The sequence below is a fragment of the Ostrinia furnacalis genome, unplaced genomic scaffold, assembly GCF_004193835.3.
Source record: "Ostrinia furnacalis isolate ACB-3 unplaced genomic scaffold, ASM419383v2 OfSCF7532, whole genome shotgun sequence".
NCBI lineage: Eukaryota > Metazoa > Arthropoda > Insecta > Lepidoptera > Crambidae > Ostrinia > Ostrinia furnacalis.
Window position 1 is genome coordinate 1010691 of NW_021137771.1, and position 21823 is coordinate 1032513.

Genomic DNA, 21823 nt, shown 5'->3' on the forward strand with positions numbered 1-21823 from the left:
CAGCGCGCGCCCAAAGTTGCCCGTTCAGAAGTTATGAGGTTCCAAAAAATGAAAATTAAAGTAAGTAAAAGTATCTTTTTTTGGGTATAAATCTTTAAAGATTCAACTAAAACATGAAAATTATATACTTTAGTAATGTAATTAACCTTTCTCTTGTCGTCTTATCTAAAGAAAAGTCAATTTTACTTACTTTACTTTTCATTTTTCGGAACCTCATAACTTCTGAACGGGCAACTTTGTGCGCGCGCTGTTAGTCTAGGATTATAGTCAACAAGCCATAGAACAAGGCTCAAGTAGTTTCAAAGCAAAATCTGTCAAGGCTTAGTCGAAATCGACCACTTTATGTTTCATTCCATACAACGAAAATGGAAAATATTTTTTTCCAGCCAAACTATTGGTTTTAGAGAAAAACGTTCATAATATTTATTCATCAGAATAACATACCCTATCGACAGGTATTTTTTTTAAACAGAAATTGTGAAAAAAAAATCGCTGATTTAATTCCTTTTAAGTTTATTAAAATGTGTTTTTAGCAGTAATTTAAGGTTAATTTACATTATTAACGTATAAAATCTTTATATTTTTGTTAAATCTTAAAAGATATTCCAAAAAAAAGTCACTTTTACTTACTTTTTTTTAATTTTTCAGAACCTCATAACTTGTGAACGGGCAACTTTGGATGCGCGCTGATAGCGTAGGATTACAGTCAACAAGCCATAGAACAAGGCTTAAGTAGTTTCAAAGCAAGATCTGTCAAGGCTTAGTCGAAATCGACCACTTTATGTTTCATTCCATACAACGAAAATGGAAAATATTTTTTTCCAGTCAAACTATTGGTTTTAGAGAAAAACTTGTGAAGCATTTATTCATCAGAATAACGTAACCTATCGATAGGTATTTTTTTCAAATAGAAATTGTGAAAAAAATCGCTATGTCCATAAATCTCAATTTCGCTCCATAGTGAGTCGGTTCATTAATAGTAGGAAGCCAATTAACATGAAATGTTTAGTTTTAATTCAATAAAATCTACAGGATATACGAGTAATACACTTCTAGCAAGCATAAAACACTATACATTTATCAGTTATCTCGTACTGCGATCAAAGCTGACAAATCGTACTACAATATAAACTTAAGAAGAAGACATGCTTGGAGTCTCTTTAACGACTTTTACAGTAATTACTTCATGTTAATATGACTTATTTTTGTACGAGTAACATAAGGCCTCCGAAGTTATGAAATCATTATAAAGCTAATCGATTATAAACGTTTAATCTAATCTATACTAATATTATACATGCGAAAGTAACTCAGACAGTCTGTCTGTTTCGCTTTCACGCCTAAACCACTTAACCGATTTTGATTAAATTTGGCATAGACATACTTAGTTTGTGTCCCGTGAAAGGACATAGGATAGTTTTTATCCCGGTTTTTGAAAAAGGGACGTACGCGATAATGTTTTTCTGTGGCAGACAAAATTCCACGCGGGCGAAGCCGCGGGTAGAAAGCTAGTGTTCGATAAAAAGACCTCTTACGAGTTATGGATCAATAAATCGTTCGGGGAAATACTACGAGTACATTTTAAACTAGAGACGTGTGCAGAAAATAGATTCAATGATGTATGCAATAATAATGTCATGTCAAGGCACATTTCAAGGTGGCAAAAGTCGTCTTTTAGTCGTTCCTTTGTACAAATCGAATACTTCAGAGAAAATAATCCATATTATTACGGAATTGTTGTCGCCGTGCGTTTCAATGCCGTATCATGTGCAACACTGCAGTATATTCACTTAACTTTAATCCTAAGAAATTATATTGTGTTACTTTGTTTATTCAGTCAAGCTTTCGAAAATATGGTTAGAATATCAATATTTTATTCAGCTGCTCTATCTATATATATAAAAGAAAGTCGTGTTAGTTACTTCGCTTATAACTCAAGAACGGCTGAACCGATTTAGCTGAAAATTGTCAGGGAGGTAGTTTAGAGCCAGGAGAAGGACATAGGATACTTTTTATCCCGTTCGAAATTTAAAAAAAAGTCTGCTTATTTATTGCCATTAAGGCGGAACAAAGTTCGCCGGGTCAGCTAGTTTGTTCATAAATCATAAACAATGATCTTACTTAAATGCTATTTTTAGAAATTTTCATTAATTTATAAAATTTCTTTAGCTACACGAGGTTCATAAGACAGTTTTATCATAATTTTATAATATTAATGTTCTTTTTTTAATTATGCTGTTTAAACACAGAATACTCGTACATGCAGCTTACAGAATACTACTTTTTTATTGATCGCTAGAAATCGAAGTGTCGAAAAAGGAAAATAGACATTATTTTATGACATTTACATGAGCTTACAATTTGACAAGTTTACGAACATAGCCAATGATTGAAGGCGATTCTGTTGGAACTATCGGCCACAATGTTAACTATCCATTTCCGTTTTTGCTCTCGCTCTCATGAAACGGTGATTCTTTGCGATAGAACGAGACGACATGACCGGCAATGGATAGTTAACACTGTAGCAGATACTACCTGGTTCTTTTCCTTAAGCCATGGGGCTATTTTGATATGATTTACAGCATTACTAGCTGAAAGTTACAACAGCAATACAAAATAATTATGTCTAATAAAGCATTAGAATATGAAATAGTCGTGAGAAATAATATACCTATTTAAGTGTGATACTTCTAAATTAATTTATTTCACGTTTATTTTTCTAACCGTTTATAAATAATCAAGCAATGCGAAAGTTAACGAACAATATCATTTTTTATTGAGGAAAAATGTTGTGTACCTACACATTACTTTTATTTGGAGTTAATTTATAATTTAGTGTTCACAACATTCCATACATTTCTTCTTGGAAATTCTTCGTTTAATGACCTAAAACATATTTTTTTTGCAAAATGATACATGGTTTTTTAGCTTTTACTTGAGTAATGACGATTCTTTCTTGCAAATTTTAATTTTAAATGACAATCTTATTATTTAGCTATACGAATACAACAAAAAAGTTAACATTATTCCGTATTCTTCATTACTAGGGTACATTTTAACATAAAAACTGGAGATTTTAAAAAAATACTTAAATCTTGAATAACTTGAAAATGAACAAGTTTCGGACACGGTGACTTAAATGACTGCAAATAAGCTCTACTTTAACCCCTATCAAGGAATGTATCGCTTTACCTGTCACCCTGTATACTTGAAAATGAACAAGTTTCGGACATGGTGACTTAAATGACTGCAAATAAGCTCTACTCTAACCCCTATCAAGGAATGTATCGCTTTACCTGTCACCCTGTATAATAATATTGAAAGCATATCTGAAGAATGCTGCCTGATGAATGGACCCATGTTCCTGAAGATAGATATGCTAAAATAAGGTACACCCAAATAAGTATGAATAGCACAAGTTTCATGAACACCGGAACTTCTTGAAAAAATATGATTAGGTTCCTGAAGACATTCTGAAACCCGGTTAGGTTCGTTTCAGAACCTAACTTAACGAAACCTAACAAAAACCGGTTATACAGAAGGAATATACCCAAATGATGAGAGGATGATAAATAAGATCTATGTCACGGAAGGGATGCAATAAATTTTAAAAATATGATGTTGGTTTTAATAAGTTGTTTACGACTATTCTTAAGTCGCACAAGTAAGTACATATTGATGTCACATTTAATTGTTATTGCAACTAACTCGTAAAAAATAATCAATTAATGCATTTTTAACGGCACCGGTTATCACACAAATTGACCCTATATACTTTGTAACACTAAGGACATGACTGCGCCGCACATGTATATTATCTACCTACAGGCATTATGCATAGAGTAAACAGGTAAAAGCCGATTCTAATAGCGAGTTAATTGCCCGGCTTCATATTAAGTGTTGACAAACATTCCATTGCTTGATTGGTTTATTATTGGCCGACGCGGTTCGTTTGCTTACTACTGTTATACGTCTTAGATTAAATTCTTACTTTTACTTTAGTAACACACGAAAATATTTAGAATATTTGAGAGTATTGTGGTATGAGTATTATCGCTAATTGAGGAATATTTGAAATTTAAAACAGATTCAGGTGACACACCCTATTTCCTTTCTGAGTATTAAAAGATACAAGATTACGTAGTTAAATCACTATTAGCACTGTAAGTTGTATAACTTTTCATAAGAAAACATTTGTTGTTTATTTATTTATTATTTAACGGATTATAGATTTGCACGCTCTACTTACTTTGTATTACAATTAATAGTAGCTTGCGAGTTATAACATCATTCTATAGCGGTCTTTCAGTTTAAGAGAGATAGAATCATGTTATAACCCATTATTAAAACAAAATTAATTGCAATTAGTTTTCTAAAAACACCGATCTCTGATTGTTATATTTTATGTTGTGGCACATTGGTAGTTGTGAATACAGAGTACTATACTGATAGAGATGTTTATAAACACTAATAATAACAGTCTATGTTATCAGACAATAAGACGTCGCGTCGCGCCATAAATATCTGTATAAACAGAAACATGGAAAACATTGTTAAATTACCGAATTCTACTTCTGTTATAGACTAATGTAAATAATAAATGAATAACAACAGATGGCGTTTGGCCAACAAGTCAAATCCTACGCTGGGCGTGTCCGACACGCACTTGGCCGGTATTGAATATGTAAGACAAAAGCTTTCTTATTCAGTAAAAAGATTGAGGCGTTTGTTAAAGTAGGCAAGAGGAAGGGTTTGAACGTTCCTTTGCTGTCAATGGAAACCGATACTGCAGCGAAAATGATCCGTATTATGGAACGCTTTGAAGCATCTTTCAGCACACTATTACGTGCAATAATGCAGTATGTTTTCTAAACATTATTTCTAAGAGACTCCTATTATAAACTGCCTTTGCTGAGACGGACTTTCAACTAAAAGGAACTCTTTCTTCTTAACATACGATGACATGATTGCGTTTCATTATAACCCTCACAAAATAACTCCTAAAATTAGAATCAAACAATTAACACATCACGTCCGTATTTATGTCACATAAAGTGAGTCCGTGAGTCAAATTTAGACTCAGATGGCCATCCACTACTCTTTACCATAGTAACAAATAGTGCACCAAAATGGGCAGCAAGATGGAGATCAGCGCTTCTTTAAAGTACTTATAGCGTAATCTACTAATAGTTATAAATTAAAGACGTATGTTTGTGTTGGAAACTCACTGACGTCATTAATAGCTAGACTCATCAATATTATAAAATAATTTTACACATGATTACAAAGAACACAATAACTTCAAAAATTTAAATATTTAGGAAAGGTAACAAGCTGAGCAAAATGTTGTACCAGGTCTTCAGGTAGGTCTTCTCAGGTTAGGAAGGTCTTCGCATGAAGTATATTTGCTCGATCCGCATGAAAGACAAGGTAGTGAGAATTTGTGATGTACAGGACATCTCACTACCCATGTCTTTCACGGGGCAAAGAGCAAGCGCTGGATGCAGGCGGCTGGTGCTAAATACTACGAAACACAGCTGGAGCGTGACTCTGCATTGGTTTGGCTATTGAACATGATAAGAAAACAGTGACGTCGACTTCCCATTTCTATTACTTACTTTTGCTTTAACCATTTATTTAAAAATCAATAATTTAGCTTTCAAATAAAATTGTTCAAGAAAGTTTATAATTTTCCATTGTAATGCTGAGGAAATAAACTCAGATGAAACGGAATCTTTCCAGCAACTTTTACTTCAGCTGAATCCGTAAACAACTTAATCAAACTTGTTTAAACGCTTTAAAATGGCAATAGCTGTTGGCGACTTCAATAGTTAGTGCCCGAGAGCGATTGAGCTCACCGTTGGTTGTGGGATTAATACCACAATAGACTGCAAGAACTTCTGACGGGTTTCACTAAACACTTTATAAATGTATTTCTTTCTATAAACTTGTTTCAGAAAGTATGATGTAACTGAATTAGAGATACTTTTAAAACTTTACAAAGTCAATTGTTTAGCGGACCAGGTCTTCTTCAATCTACTTACCCTACTATATCCCAAACGAATAGGTACCTAAATATTCTACGATATGCATTGTTTATATTTAAGAAGAAAAAGCTTTCTAGAAATGAGTCTGTTATCTTTATTCTGGAACATTAAATTAATCTGACCCTATAGTCATAACAGACAATAAAATTCGTTATCTTTGGGATTATGAAAAGTAATGATCAAATTATTTAATAAAGAAACACCTTACCACTTCATAATAATATTAGTTCATAACTGTTAGAAAAGACGACGCCACTGAAAACATGTCATGGTGATGATGAAAAATGTATTTCGCAAATTATGGTCCAAATCGCTTCAATGCAACAGTCACTTCAAAATACAAATAACAATAAAATATACAATATAAGTACATACATCATAAAAAATATGTCAATAAAATTCATTATAATACAGCTAGGTATCTAAACATATTACAATATCAAATAAAAGTTACACAACTTACACATACATTTTTCTGTCATCAACTAGGTATTTAAATTAGTATCACGCAAACTCCAAACAATGGAAATATCTTGTTTAATCCGAGTTAAATAAATCATTATTTAGAAATATATGAAAATCTGACTCAAATGCTAATATTACATAGGTAATGTGAACCAATGGACACCAGACCACATACAAATATACATTTTTAATTAATTACTTCTGAGATGTGGTGAATGAATGAAATATGATAATTGGGAATAAAACCAAACACTAGGTACTGAATACATCGTATCACATCGTCTTTATCTTCCTAATATTTAAATAAACCAAAGATTGTTTTGTACTTGTATATTTGTAGTTTAAAGTTTATAAACATGGACCTATANTAGAATACTCATCCCTATAATATTATTACGCTCGTAACAATAAGCTCTTCTCAAAAATGATAAAATATTCTGACACAGATTACCTGGAATAAATTGATTAAAAATGTGATTGGATTGTCACGTGCGTCCGAAAATGTGCTGCAGCTCAAATGAGATTTTGGTTAGCGAAATTTCCACGAACCAATATTGGACGTTTCTTTGGACATATTATGCAGTCTCCAAGGCATTGTCTGGAGAAACAAATTATCTTGGGACAAATGGAAGCAGACATGCTCGGGGCAGGGCACCGACGAGATGGTCAGACGCGGTAAGGAAGACGGTGGGCGGAAGCTTGCATCGTGTGATCCACACCACACAGCTTATGACCGCAGTCTGTGGAGGAACACTATATGTGGTCGCGAACCTCATCAGTAAGGGACCGAGGAAGAAGAAGAGAATATTGGACCAAAGGGGTAGGGAAGTGCTTAATATGTAATTATGTCATCCTTCCTACATCGAGGAAGTTATTAATATTCTGAATACCTAATCGACCGGTTTATTTGGAGTGCTAACACGTAATTGTTTGTCTTGACGTTTCTTTTTTCATATAAAGTTACTCGGAATGTAATAATTGGTCTTCCTTGAAAATCTTCTATTGGTACTGAACAAATTATTTAAATGTACAGCTGTTGATTTAAGAATTCATTATTATGTACAGTCACGGAATGAAAAGGTTCGTCAGTTTTCAAATTGATTCCTTCAACGAATCGCGAGCACATATTACCTTTTGAAACTATGTTACAGAATCATCTCGAGTTAGAGAAAATAATCTTTAACTGTTCGTCAGTAAAGTTCAAAATTATTCAGATCAAAGTTTTTTGATGATTTAACTTGTCAAGAAGATTATTATGATTGATAAACTAAAACCTTCTTGTTGGTTCAACCTGCCATTATTATTTCTATTAAATAAAAAAAACTATTGTCAATTGGTCAATGTCATCACTGCATTGGCATTGCACTGATGATGGGATAGAAAAATAAACAAGCAAAACCTTATTCGTTAGCAAACGTCATATTTATTAAAATGTTTGCAGCACTGTTTCTTGCACTGTTATGTTGGCAGGTTTGACTCTTACAGTACGTAGTGCAAGCGAAAACCGACACTAAGATGACGAACCTTTTCATTTCGCGACTGTACTATCGGCTACAGTTCCAGCTATCCATTTCCGGTCACGTCGTCTCTTTATATCGTAAAGAATCACCATTTGATGAGAGCGAGAGAAAGAACGGAAATGGAGCTCGGCAACACGCCGATAGTACCTAATTTTAATTGTACGATATCAGTCGATTGAAATAACCTTCTCTTTCTCAGTAACAGGTGTGGTCAGTTAATGGGTAAGGTATCTTTAAGGCGGGTTTGGATAACCACCGCAACTAGAATAATAACTTTTCTTTAAAAATAACCACGGCACTGAATATCCAGCAATTGAGATGTGGACTGAAATTACGATGCAGTATTTTAACTGAATGAAATCAAAATTGTATTTAGTCCTTCAAACAGATAAAAAAAAATATCGGACACGTACTTATTCTTTCATGAGTTGCATTGGTACTTTGTTATTGAATACGTATTATATTTTTTAATTAATTAAATAATTTCTTATTGTTTATCTATGGGTGGGTGGGTCTGGATAGATATGTGATTATTCACTACTATACCCATAAAGTACCTACCTATCGTTTACGGATTTATAGAAAAGTCAGTGTTTGGTAACAAATCCTAGGTATGGTAATATAATATCACGAAGAGCACTTCTTAGTATATAACTTCTTCGAAAGTTCAAATATCTTATTATTAAACTATTCCTTCAATATAGGTAATGCTAGATATACCTATTTGTGTTCTATTTCGACCAGCCGTTTGTGTGTATCAAGGTTAAAAACGTCATATCAATTATATTATACAACGTTTCCTGCTAATATTATTCTTTACAGAATTTATATTCTTCTCGTCGCTCGGACATAAAGCTAAAAGAGGATGTGATGACGAACGTGTGTAACATTAGGCTGATAATTTAACAGAACTCTATTTTACAGATAGAAAATGACGGACTATGTAATATGTGGTTTGAAATAACTATTTCAATTCTAATTGTGACTTGGAACGATAACAAAATGGTAATTTAGTTGTAAAAAGCATAGTTCATGCATGGTGAACATTTGAAGAGGTTTGATGTTTAGATGGTTTGCGTGCGATGATGGTGGTCACACCGATACAGTTGATGACATAAAAATGTAAGTCGCTTGGGCGCATACGCAAAACGAGACAGAAGCATGAAAAGTGATACGAAATAAAAATAAAAGGAACAAAAAATATGCGATATACTGTGATTATGATGCGAGAGAAAATATGACAAGAGTGCTGCATGCAACAGACTGAAAATGGGAATGTGTTGAGTTCGCTCGGGTAAAATAGTTTCTCTCACAGCATGTCTTTGGACCTACCTGTCAATTGTCGCCAATGATCGCGGGTGTGGGAAGGCTGCATTACTGCCAGGAGTTAGCGCAGCGCTCCACCAAGCCAGCTGTCAAAACGCATCATAAGATACATTCAAATAACTTCCATCATCTTTTTCATCGCCAGCAATGTATACCAAGTCTGATAAGTTCCATGGTAATGCCTCATGGTGAATATTATCATGAATCCCGGTACAACACGCAGCAAAGATCAAGTGGGTTATCACATTTAAATGCACATTGAGTTATCGGAAAAAACATTTTTATGTTCGTATGTAAATAGTCTTATCTTAACATTCTCGAAGTGCATTTAAGTTGATTCCTAAAGGTGTTTTCACATAGCCGTAAAACATTTTATACATACATAGTTACGTCTCAAAAACTATGTTTTTAGATAAATCATTATTATTTTTTACCTCTCTGTGAATACACCAAACAGAATATAATTGGGGGATAGTTCTAAGACTAAAATCGCACAAGCCTGCAACATTCGCTTATTTGACTAAAGCTTTGCATATTATATTATAACTTAAATTAATTAACTTAAAATACACACACATATAGTAATATGAAAGTAGAAAAAGATAATTACCTGTTTATGTTGTTTTCCAGTATTTATTTCTTTTATTAAGCTTGTGGATATCTTCCGCGTTTCAAGCCAGCTCCGTTTTGTTTTATATTTATCTGTAACAATAGAGAATACTTTGTTTGATCTAAGTCGCCCATTGACTACATCTAACATTTAGGCCTTAAAATACGCATAGCATTAGCACAGCATAACATAACACATGTATAATTCGCTTTAGCAAACAGAATTATGGCGTAAGGTCATATAAAGGTTTAATTAAAACTTACCAGCCACATTGAACCCAATACGTGTCCATATGATCATCTTTTGGTTTTGTACCTGTGAAAGACAAGACGTATAATTTAACAATGAAAATAAGTATTGAGACTTATTGGTTTATTAGGCTAAGAACACACGGCGCGATTTTCACCCGCGCCCACGGCGGTTGTGGAATTGCGGTTTTATTTCAAAACTCACGGGAGCGATTATTTGCGCGGTTATTCTAAGAACTCACGACGCGATTTTAAATCGCGCCGCTTGCTAAGTCACTGGTACAAAATGGTCGCCCGCCGATCGGACGATTTTCGCGCAGTTTTCGAGCGGGACCCGATTACAACCGCGCCCGTTGCGGGCGAAAACCGCGTCGTGAGTTGTGCATTAGTTTTTACATAAAGTATCTGCATTCTACAGAAGCTGCGGGCCCCCGCAACCACCGCGGCCGCGGGTGAAAATCTCGCCATGAGTTCTTAGCCTTAGAGCGGTAGAGTCCAGAATATTCTTACAATGATTTTACTATATCCATTATAGATTTTAAGGGTTCTCTTCAGGCCGAAAGGAATTCAGAACACGTAGGCATTCTATCGAATATACAGAATACCATTTGTTTCACGTTTTACATACACATAATTAAATACCAAACGTTCAGCCAGCCATGTGTTTACATAGCGAAAGTCGGGTTTACATAGGCTCTGTTATACAGAATGTATATTTAATTCTATGACTTAGGATTGCCGCGGCTATATTTTACCTACTGTTTATATAAATGTTTTTATTGATAGGAAGATAAAAGTATGTTGATATAAAAATATGAAGCGGTCAAGATCTTTAAGGTCTTGCGCTTTGTCTTTTTATGAACAAAAATAACTACAGCGGCTTGTTATTTATTAAATTTTTTTTTTATACCTAAAGCAGCTAGGCAACAAATTGATTAGGCATTCATTATATGACTAAATTATTTATTGTCCGTAAATAACTATACAGTATACACGTTATGAAAATTAATTAAGTGCTATAACAGTTGCATGTAAGTATGAAAATTTAATTATGCATCTTTAAAAACATAAAACATATTGATTCATTACATTATTTCTTACAACCCAAAAAAACTACTACACTCACGTTTCCTTCACGCGTATGATTTATTATTATTTATTTACATGTCATTGTCAACATATTGGTTTTTTACATTTGTATACAACTTTCGGTTTACATTTTTGTCATTCCATTTATATTTAAATCGGAAAATCTATTCAAATTCTTTACCAATATTTAAGGTCCGTTTTCAAGTCATAATATAGTTTGCCCTACCACCACTTCGGGACAACATATCGGCTGGTACTGAGAAGAAGTGGCGGAAGAAACTTTGTCACCTTAGTCAGCCAATATTTTATAACATAAATCTATATAATAATCGTTCAAGCTAAATACTATAATTGTGGGTTTCACGCTTAGACACGGTTATTACTCAATATTTTCGATTGTTTATTACAAATACATAAGTGATGGAGGTAAGCCGCTCTTTTGCACGGTTAATAGCCCTAACGAGTGGCGGAGTTTTAATGACAATAATGAGCAATGGCGTCGATCGGCGATTGTCTCTTCAGTGCAACTAGTAATTAATGTTTCAGACAAATCCAACTGGTCTTGGATTAAACAAAGACACCATTATTGTTCTAGCCATAATAAATATTGTAACTCTATAATCTATAAACTTATTTCCAGTCAGTCCAGTACAAAAAACCGGCCAAGTGCGAATCGGACTCGCGCACCGAGGCTTCCGTGCAAACCTGTACGTATTTATCTTTGATTTTGTTACAGCTTAAAGATATTATAGACCTGAGTTTTGATATGAATTTCAATTTAATACGTCTACGCGTCCCTGAGGTAGTAAATTATTTTAAATATTTTATAAAAAAATATGATTTTCGCAATTTTTCCATTATCTGTGCTATAAGACGTTGCTTCGTACCAAATTTCAAGATTCTGAGTTCACGGTCACGGGAAGTACCCTGTAGATTTTGATAAACGGCTGTCTTTTGATTGCGTCGGCTTAGAAGTTTGATTTTTTTCATAGCTCCAAGGGACAGTAGACCTGAGTAATTTGTATAAATTTTAGCTTGATACCTCCACGTGTTACTGAGAAAAAGGGTCATGACAGACGGACGGACGGACGGACAACAAAGTGATCCTATAATACGGACAACAAAATGATCCGTTTTTTTTTTGAGGTACGGAACCCTAAAAAATTTAATATTCAGTATTTTCAATCGTGTAAAATAATAATGAATTACGAGAAGTATCCTTGATTAATATACGAAGTAGACAAACTGCGAAATAAATAGCAATTATTGGAAAAACATTGACGAGACATAAGCTTTGGTAAACAAAATAATAATAAGAATATAATAATACATAATAATACGATCTCTATCGCAAATATTGGAAAAGCTTGTCTCATTTAGAAATCGATTGCGGTGCGCATGCGTGGTACTGGTAACAAAGTTGACTGTTCAGGCGTACTCTGACTTTCCCCCCTATTAGATTACTTGAATGTGCGCTCTAAATCGTGCAGTATAAATGCCACTTTAGACTGAGCTCGTCACCAGGGTGTTTCAGGTTTCTAAATCTACAAATATTTATGACTTCCTTAAAATTAAATTATCAGTAAAATCAGTAATTTACTATGCTGTAATATTATAGCTTGTACTGGTCATCTTTAAAGCGTTTAAGCTGTATAAATGCAGCAAAACGTAGTAATTAGCGGCGGCCATTAACGCAAACTGCCAGCTGTTACGTAGCATTTTTCGCGCGTCGTTGACTCGTCCGCCTGACCTCGGGCACGCTGCGGCTGCGGTGCACCGGGTTCAATAGCTCCGTTTTTTCGCCACACAACAAAGCTGCAGATATCGTCATACAATCTGAATCATTAAACTCGAGTTCGACTAACGGTTAGTTTAGCGATTTGTCCGAATACGATGGATGTGGCGATTTTTTATGAGATTGAAATATTGGTCGAATTAAATTGTACTTTAATTAAGTTTATCTGATAAAGGCTTCATAATTTACTAGCTTTCCGCCCGCGGCTTCGCCCGCGTGGAATTTTGTCTGTCACAGAAAAACTTTATCGCGCGCGTCCCTGTTTCAAAAACCGGGATAAAAACTATCCTATGTTCTTTCCCGGGACTCAAACTATCTCTATGCCAAATTTCATCAAAATCGGTTGCGAGGTTTAAGCGGGAAAGCGTAACAGACAGACAGACAGACAGACAGACAGACAGAGTTACTTTCGCATTTATAATATTAGTTGGGATTCAAACATTTACTAACTATGTACGAGTATTAGGTATAGTTTATTATGTTATACCTAACCAATGCAAGTGAGTAGAATGCATAATTATTATCGCGCAAATTAAAGCAATCACTGCCTAGGTAATTTCATTACAACGTTTAAACGAACCAATAACACCTTATTACATTGTTATTGTTAGTGTGTTATTTGTTAACTTTGTGTCTATTGATTAATTATGGTGAAAAATCGCCGTCAAAAGATTTCCGGGCTTGATAACGCATCTTCAGCGCGATTTAGCTATAAAAATGTAGTCTGTACTCTGTAGAGCTGTCGACTGTGGCTGTAGTAAAATAAAAGCGTAAGCATTGAGTCTCGACTGCGCGAGGTCGCAGCCGGCGCATGCCGCGCGAAGTTCAAGTGCACTACAGAAAGCACCAGGGATTCGGAGGAACGGCAGGCACTCAGTCGTACACCTGTTGGAATCTGAATTTCTCTCCCATTGAATGCATTCTGTTGATGCATGAATAACTGATGCGTGTGACACTGGCCCGGCCACCCTTATCGCCCGGGGCGCAGCTCCATTCAGCGATGTTTGTTATTGACTCTCACTTTTAATCACCACCCGCTTGCTACTGATTAGTACATAATTGCTATTATAACTCGCCACTCGAAACACGTCAATGGGAAGGGTAAATGTACAATGTTGTTTACGCTTGTACAGTCGTGCGCAAACGATACAATTAAGTAGTATCCGCTAGGTGCATAGTTGATTTTCAGCAAGACGAGACAAAACTGATTCCACTTTATTTGTGAATCATACTTAAGATACGCTTAGCTACTTTATAGATTAGTTAAGATTTGTAAAGTTGGAGTAATTTACTAATTTATCTTAAAATTTTTGGTACAACAATACATATTTTCGTTGAGACTATATTTTTCACTCATAGATTATCTAAAAATAACTACACATAAACCGGTGATTGATTATCCCAATCTTGGCCGCATTGCAGTTGTTTACTTTTAAAAAGATATCCACGAAAATGAAAACCAATAACGTTTTACATTATGTTTGCAACTATTCCAAAATCCTATTGTTTACACAACCTCGACGCAAAGTCATCGTTATCGTGGAGCTAACTATAAGAATAATATTTCCATAAACAATACTGGTTGATACAGATACGGCTGTGTACAAAACAATTGTACCTACGAACAAACGCTAGCGTCACCGCGCGATAACCGCCGCGAGTGTGAGTGGCGCTGAGTCGATAGCGCTGCGCGCGCGCACTGGACGTCACCGTTATCAACGACCACAGACAAGATGCTGTTCAAATACGCTTTTAGTACGTGCAAAATTTGTCATCGCCCTCCATTGAACTCAAATTTAAATCTAAATTTGTCATCAACGATCAACGCTGATAGAGCAGAAACAGTTTCAATTTTTTATACACGTGTGGCCTAATCCAAGAGCATTAATTACGTCTCTGACTGGGCCACAAAAACTTAATTTAATTTTACAACTGCAATCTTAATTAAGGTCTGTTTAATTAAACTAAGCCACGGAGCCAGACTAGATCTGTAGAAGTTTTGGCCCCACATAGTTCTATCCTATTCCTAAGCACTAACTTTATTACGATGATGAATTTTTAGTATCTAATTTTTAAAAGCTCTGTTTAGCGCCAATTATTCAACATTTCCCTGAGGATACCGATAACAATCATCAAACCTGATTTGTTTTTCAATTTCAGCTCGCACAGAAATTTTCCTGGTTGTTTTTCACTCATCAAACGGTGTTAACTGACGAATCGGTCCTGTTGGAACGTGGAATTATAGACTTCTCATGTATCCCGACCACGATAGAGCAACCAACAACCTGTGGGGTCAGCTTTTTTGGGTAGTTTTATGTCTTTTTGCTGGGCTTTAATAGAGGCTTTCAGCGGTCACTGCCACATTACAAAAGGGGGGCACCTAAACATGTCTGTTTGGAAAGGTTTACGTACCTACTAAACGAAATGTTTAACACCTTTACTACATTTATTATTATTTTACAAATATCGTCTTTCAATTAAACTTTTTATAGTTCACGGAGCCGTTTATTATAGATGTCATTGTATAAAAATATTCTCACCTGCACTTGATTTAATAGCATTTTCTTCACAGATGGGGTCGTAACGCTCAATCGACTTGATTTGGTTTTGTATCTGCAACAAAAAATACGACTGTTAAAATAGAGTCTCATAAGAAACGGAATATTCAATATTTTAAAGCAATAACTGAAAAGTTTTAGAATAAGACGCGTCCTTTGAAAGAATGAGATGGAGGTAGGTCGTCGACATCGAAAATGTACCACGTGCTCAACAAATGGTACTTAATATGCATTGCAGAAATAGAACGGAACACTGAACTGCAGTTTAGTTTACGGCCTTTAGACGGTCGTAAAATCAGCTCAGAAAGTAAATAATAATAACGGCACAATGAAACAGTGCCACACCGCACGAAGCGAAAGCGAACTCTATTCTCTGCTGCGCGCGCGGCGGGCTCCGACACCACCGGGGAACAAAAGAAAAAATAAATTGCATAGTTTCAACTCACTTTTTCTAACCAAGGGTGACTTTTGAATAGCTTTTTCTACCTGCGTTTGGGTCAGGCGTTACGTTCATGATGCAAACGTTTGCCCGAACTTTACAAAGTTTTAACGTTTATGCCGCTTGTTATAATAGAATTTCTACGAACTAGTTAAATTATTTACATTGTGATGTAGCGCAAAGTTGTGCGAATTTCTACGGTTATGTTTACGTCTCCTATATAATTTATCAGAAAACCGGTTGCGTTTTGTTTTATTTAAAGAGTTTGTACACAAATTATCAAGGCCTTGTAATAGCTTTATTACATTTCACTAGTTACACCAATTATTATAATAAGTTTATGGTTATACGTTTTATTAACAAAAATGCATGAACACAGTATTGTGAACGTAAATACCATAGGAGAACAAACGACAAATTGAGCCAAATAAATATAATTGTTGAATTACCAAATAAAGTGGAAGGTGGCGACCTCGAAATACTTGCATAATTGACAATTAGCCCGTTAGCCGAGCGGTTCAGGGCACTTGTGTAAACAATGTGCCAAAAGGTAATCTGCATGTCTAAAGGTGGTTAGTTAAAACTGGCACACGTAAGAAGCTAGATCCTGTAAGATTGTGTTGTTTACAGATTGAAATAACCGTTCGGACAGTAGACACGAAGAGCGTTCGCGGTCATGTTAGCAATGTTAATGCTAAATGCGTGCTGCGACGCTCTACTTGGTGTAACGGAACGTCGCGTGGTTTAGAACAGAACCGGTTTTTGAAAACTTGCATCAAAAACAGAGCGAAATCTGCTACGTGTCATGTATCGACACATAATTCATATAATGTATGGTCTCCAGTCACGATTCCATGGGAATAATTAAGAGCTATTCACAAATTGACATAGCACGCTTTATGATAACCAAATAACTTCAAATATTTGCGTCACTAACATATTCGTGTTAGCTTCAAATAAGTATTGACAAATCACAGGTCAGAACCAACATGGATCCAATAACCGTTACGACTTTTTAAAGTAAAATGTAACGGACTCGTTACTTTTTAACTAAATAATGATATAGAAGATGTATTTATTATACATTATGTAGTTCATTTGCTTAGGTAAATACATCCATTACATAGACTTCCGTAACAGATAGGGATTAGGGTGTCAACTACGTCATGACAATAACTTGCGTTTTTCATCCAAGTAGTTAATGCAGTTAACGCAAAACTGACACATCCTGCCTGGCAACTTGGGGACAATGAAGCACAAAAGGGATTGCTTCTAAATCGATAGCGACCGTAAATTAGAAGCCACAATGATCCGCTGGACAGCCATGGCATGTAATTGTTTATTTTAATTCCATCATTTGACTGTCAGTCACGTAACCATGATCGGTGTTGCCACTGAGCGACAGAATACCCGGTACTCGTTGTTATTTGAGTTTTCCAAGACTTCTATATGTATACGTAATTTGGTAATTTAAGATATTAAGTTTACTTTTAATTTGTTGACTTTTTTTCTCTCTACTGTAACAGAACTGTTATTTTGAAAATTTTAAGGTCATATACTTTTTTCAATAATCTAATGGCCATCAATCCCGTTGTTACCATAGGGATCTTTAAAAAATAGGGATTGATGGTGAAAACGGGCATGACTCTACTTATTTACTTGATCTTCGCTTCGATATCATGTCGTCTGAAACAAATTGATATCACTCAAGAAAATATTTTCTCGAAGTTGTTTCATCGTAGAAAGAAAGTTTTCATAAAATCTCAAGTTACAAGAATTAAAATTAATAAAGCAAAAGTCTCTAATAAATCTCACTTCTTTAGCCTACGCTTGAGAGTTTCATATTTTCAAAGGTTTCAGCTTACCAATTGAACAGTGTAGAGTTCAATAGAAACACTTTTAACTCTGATCCGCTTTAAAAATGCCTTTTAAATTTTTTCTACATTGTTTAAACACTTTTTACTTCAATCAGCTTTATAAATGCATTTTAAATTTCTTCTACATTGTTTAAACACTTTTTACTTTAATCCGCTTTAAAAATGCCTTTTAAATTTCTTATATATTGTTTAACCACTTTTTACTTTAATCCGCTTTAAAAATGCCTTTTAAATTTATGCTACATTGTTTAATGGCGTTTAATAGGTAATCAGTTTTGAAAGAAACAATGTTTTTAGCATCGTACCGTCTAAATCAGGTCGTTTGTGTGTTATTAATTTTATGTATGTATTGGATACCGGCATATAAGAGAGATGAGCTTTCTTCGCATACCGGGCATTGCGTGAGTTAGCCGATGCGGCGGCACGTCCGATGGTCGCACTCCACTTCGCACGAGGCCTGCACAAGCGTCTAGCACGCGTAATCAGTCTTGATACAAAAAACATCACGAAATACGACGAAGGAAAAAACTTTTTATTTTATTTCCGGTATTTAAGTCACTCCACACACCGGTGTGGTCCACCTTGACGACTATTGATCAACATTATTGCGTAGATGACGCGGCCCACGAGCGGCGCGAGATCGATGTGTCGATCGGAGCCACGTGACTAACAGCCACGTCGTAGATTCGTGAAATTTACGGAAGCATCTCGACTTCTCGAGCCCCATTGGACGGCTCCCGAGACCCGGCGAGTTAGAAGGCACCTCGTCGAGTTGATTTCCACGCCGAAAGGAACAGACGAGTAAACCCCTTTCATTCTGGCAAAATGCGCGCGCAAATTTTTCCGATACGCGATACCTACGCAACTTGTTGAAGTTAAACACGCGAGGACATAAAATTTATCAGAAATATTAGTGTATAGAGAGCTAATAATGTGTTAGATATTTAATTTAGAATAGTGTAAACGTTACCTATAAAAACATCGCCCAATCCTCTTCGTTCAGATATTTACGCTTTTTTGGTTATTTTTATTTTCCATTTGCTTCTTTTGTACTTATTTGTGTACATTATATTTAATAGGATTCAACTTTATTATGGACATCAGATTTATTTTTTCTTTGTAATCCTATTTGTTTTTGAGCAAAACACGAATCTTCGTTCGCAATTTAATTATGAATCTCAGAATTTCTACTGGTATAATCTTCTTTGCAAGATGTTTAGCTTTTAAAGCTTTTTATACAAAAATAAACTGACTTTCAGGTTCAATTATTTACTTGTTTGGAGATACATCTGATAGAGAGCTACTTTTCATTTCATGATTTTCTTGTTTCAGGGAATTTCGTTTGTTGGTTCGTCTCAGGGACTTTCGCGCGCAAAAAATGAAATATTAAATGGAAAATTGAATTATGTTAGAGCACTATTAGCTTAGCTCAAATTTAATTATCATATTGTTTCAGTGCAAATAAAAGTATTTTAATATTCCTACTGAAAGTTTAATTTATTCTCAGTCAGTACCTATAAAAATAGAATGCCTATTACCAAAAATAGCAAGTCTGTTACAAAAAATAGTAGTTAGTACCTACCAGTTAATAAACTTGTTTACAAACAAATGCATATTTCATGACTTAGTGAAAATCGATTATTACTGAAACGTAATAAACTTCGAATTCATAACTTTTATGCATTTTAAATTAATTAATCGATTGTACAAATAAAACGGTATCATTAAATAAAAATTTACAGCAGAAAAAATTAAACGTATTTTCTTGATAACTTTCCAATGATAAAAAAATAAGAAATAAATTAGTTGAACAAGATTTAGCAGTGTAAGGCTGAGTTGCTCCATCCTATTTTGACTTTAACAAACGTCAAAAATCTGTCAAACTCCATACAAAAAGCACCGGTTATTGTTAAAGTTACGGTCAAAGTTTGGTGGTGCAACTCAGCCTAAGTGTGTAATATGATTCATTTAATAGAAATCGATGAGTCATGTCAAACGCCAGGGGGATCGGATCTACTAAGGGTTACATTACCTATTGGAATCCATCAAGAATGTTTTAGATACTACTCATTGTTAATGTTTTGCGTATACCTTACTTAGCTCTATTTTGATTATTACGGATAATTCTACCCATATTTATAAAACATATGTAAAATGAAAGGTGCCTTACAACAGGTAGAGTCATAGCATAGCACATGCTAATAAGGTACAATATTGATATTTCATTAACAAGAGATTCTATAATGTGTAAGTCACACACAAGCTTTAACAATTGGCACCGGTTCTCAGTGAGGCCACGCGAGGCGGGCTGGGCATTGGCACGCGGCAGCGGGGTCTTCGCCCTTCGCATCTTGGCCAGTAACTGACCTAACACTAGGCAGGCGCACCTTCGCCGAGGGTTGCATTGCACCTGGCGATCGAGCAGACGCTCTTTTTTGTAAAGCTATCTGTCGGTGGCAGTTTATTTTAATCGTGCGCGCGCAGATGGCGCAGGCGCAGGGGTCGCACTCCAGGCGGCCGCGGCGCGAGAGTGCACCCTAGGCCGAGCGCACAGGGTGCACATACGAGTGCGCACTTCCCCTGGCCTTAGTTGTAAACAAACCGGGTGAGGGCAATGGCTGCCAGCCACTCCCCGCGCTCTGCCGCGCCGACGACGCCATTCAACCGGGAAGTTCACGCTTTATTTTTAGCGCTCCACGAAACGCGCATTACTGATAGTAGGTATAACGGCGTTTGCTGAAGGACTCGAACAAAAAATCAAAACAATATTTCATGTGTCCCTGGCTAACCGAAAACAATGCTACTGTCAATACTATTTGTGATACAACAAGAGAATGTTATCTTTATCATAACAGAACAACTCCAGCGAATTGCTCTCCGAGCGTGTTAGCAAGTCGTGTCCGAGATAAGATAACATATACCTAGGTAGATTTATGAACGCGTGGGCGCGTTGAAAATAAGAACAACAGTGCTCGTAACTATCCAACAAACTTATGAGAAAAAATCTAAATTTGCCGCAATCGAGGGGCGAACAAAAAAACGGCACCCAGCTCTGTCGACAGGAAATAAAACGGTGGGTCGGCTATTTTTAAAACCAGTTTTGCAAAATAACAGAACATATCCAGAACTGCGGGTTCGCTTACTGGTTTAGGGTGGTATTGTAACAGAACCCGATATTATAAACGGGGTCGTTGGCCGTTGGGAGTCCGACAAGTAGGTGCGCGGCGAGTGCCTGTAGCGTTCTAGTTGGTGACTCTAGCATGTACCTAATCAGCGGCATTGACATTGGAGTATAGGTGGGCGGCTCGGTTGCCCGGCGGCCCGGCGGCAGGAGCAGCGCGGCGGAGGCGGCGGCGGCGTGCGGGGCTCGAGCGCGGCAACAGTTCGGGGAATTGTTGTCTTCAGCAGCGTCGCCGCCGGGTGTCGGTGTCGGGCGCGAGTCAATGACCCGAGCGCTCGGAAGGCGCGGGAGGGTGCGCGCGCACGCAGCCGCGCCCCGCCTTTATTTATTACGCTACGCGCGGCGCGCTCGGCGCCGGCAACGCGCGGCGGGGCGGAGGCCGCATTCCGGGCCGCCGGCCGCCGGCGCCGTGCTCCGGCGACCGGCGTACGCTGCGAAAATAACGCACCGCACATCTCACGGACCAGCCGACGTCAGGAAACGAGTCACACTTTAAAATAAACTAACTCAAAACTTACTCAGATTCAGGAACGAACGCGAACACGTGCGCCAACCTCGTGCACCACTAGGTCTCTAGGCTCACAGACCACTAAGTCACTGTCCTCGATGGGTCTAGTTCATAAAGGCCGCAGGTAAGCCGGGCGTAGCTTCCCGTCAGCTCGGAATGG

The 21823-nt window shown here is 36.4% G+C and overlaps 1 protein-coding gene across 1 annotated transcript in view; it reads right to left on the reverse strand.

The window, feature by feature from the left end:
- LOC114365011 (uncharacterized) overlaps positions 1-21476 on the reverse strand; it is a 44386-nt gene extending 22910 nt beyond the window's left edge. Inside the window, exons 1-5 of the mRNA XM_028321430.1 lie at positions 21241-21476; positions 15641-15713; positions 10232-10283; positions 9969-10060; positions 9365-9444 (exon numbers count right to left, since the gene is read on the reverse strand). Coding sequence (XP_028177231.1) covers positions 9365-9444; positions 9969-10060; positions 10232-10283; positions 15641-15713; positions 21241-21260 — 317 coding nt within the window. The 5' untranslated portion in view covers positions 21261-21476. The remainder of the gene's footprint in view (positions 1-9364; positions 9445-9968; positions 10061-10231; positions 10284-15640; positions 15714-21240) is intronic.
- Positions 21477-21823: the final 347 nt, after the last annotated feature.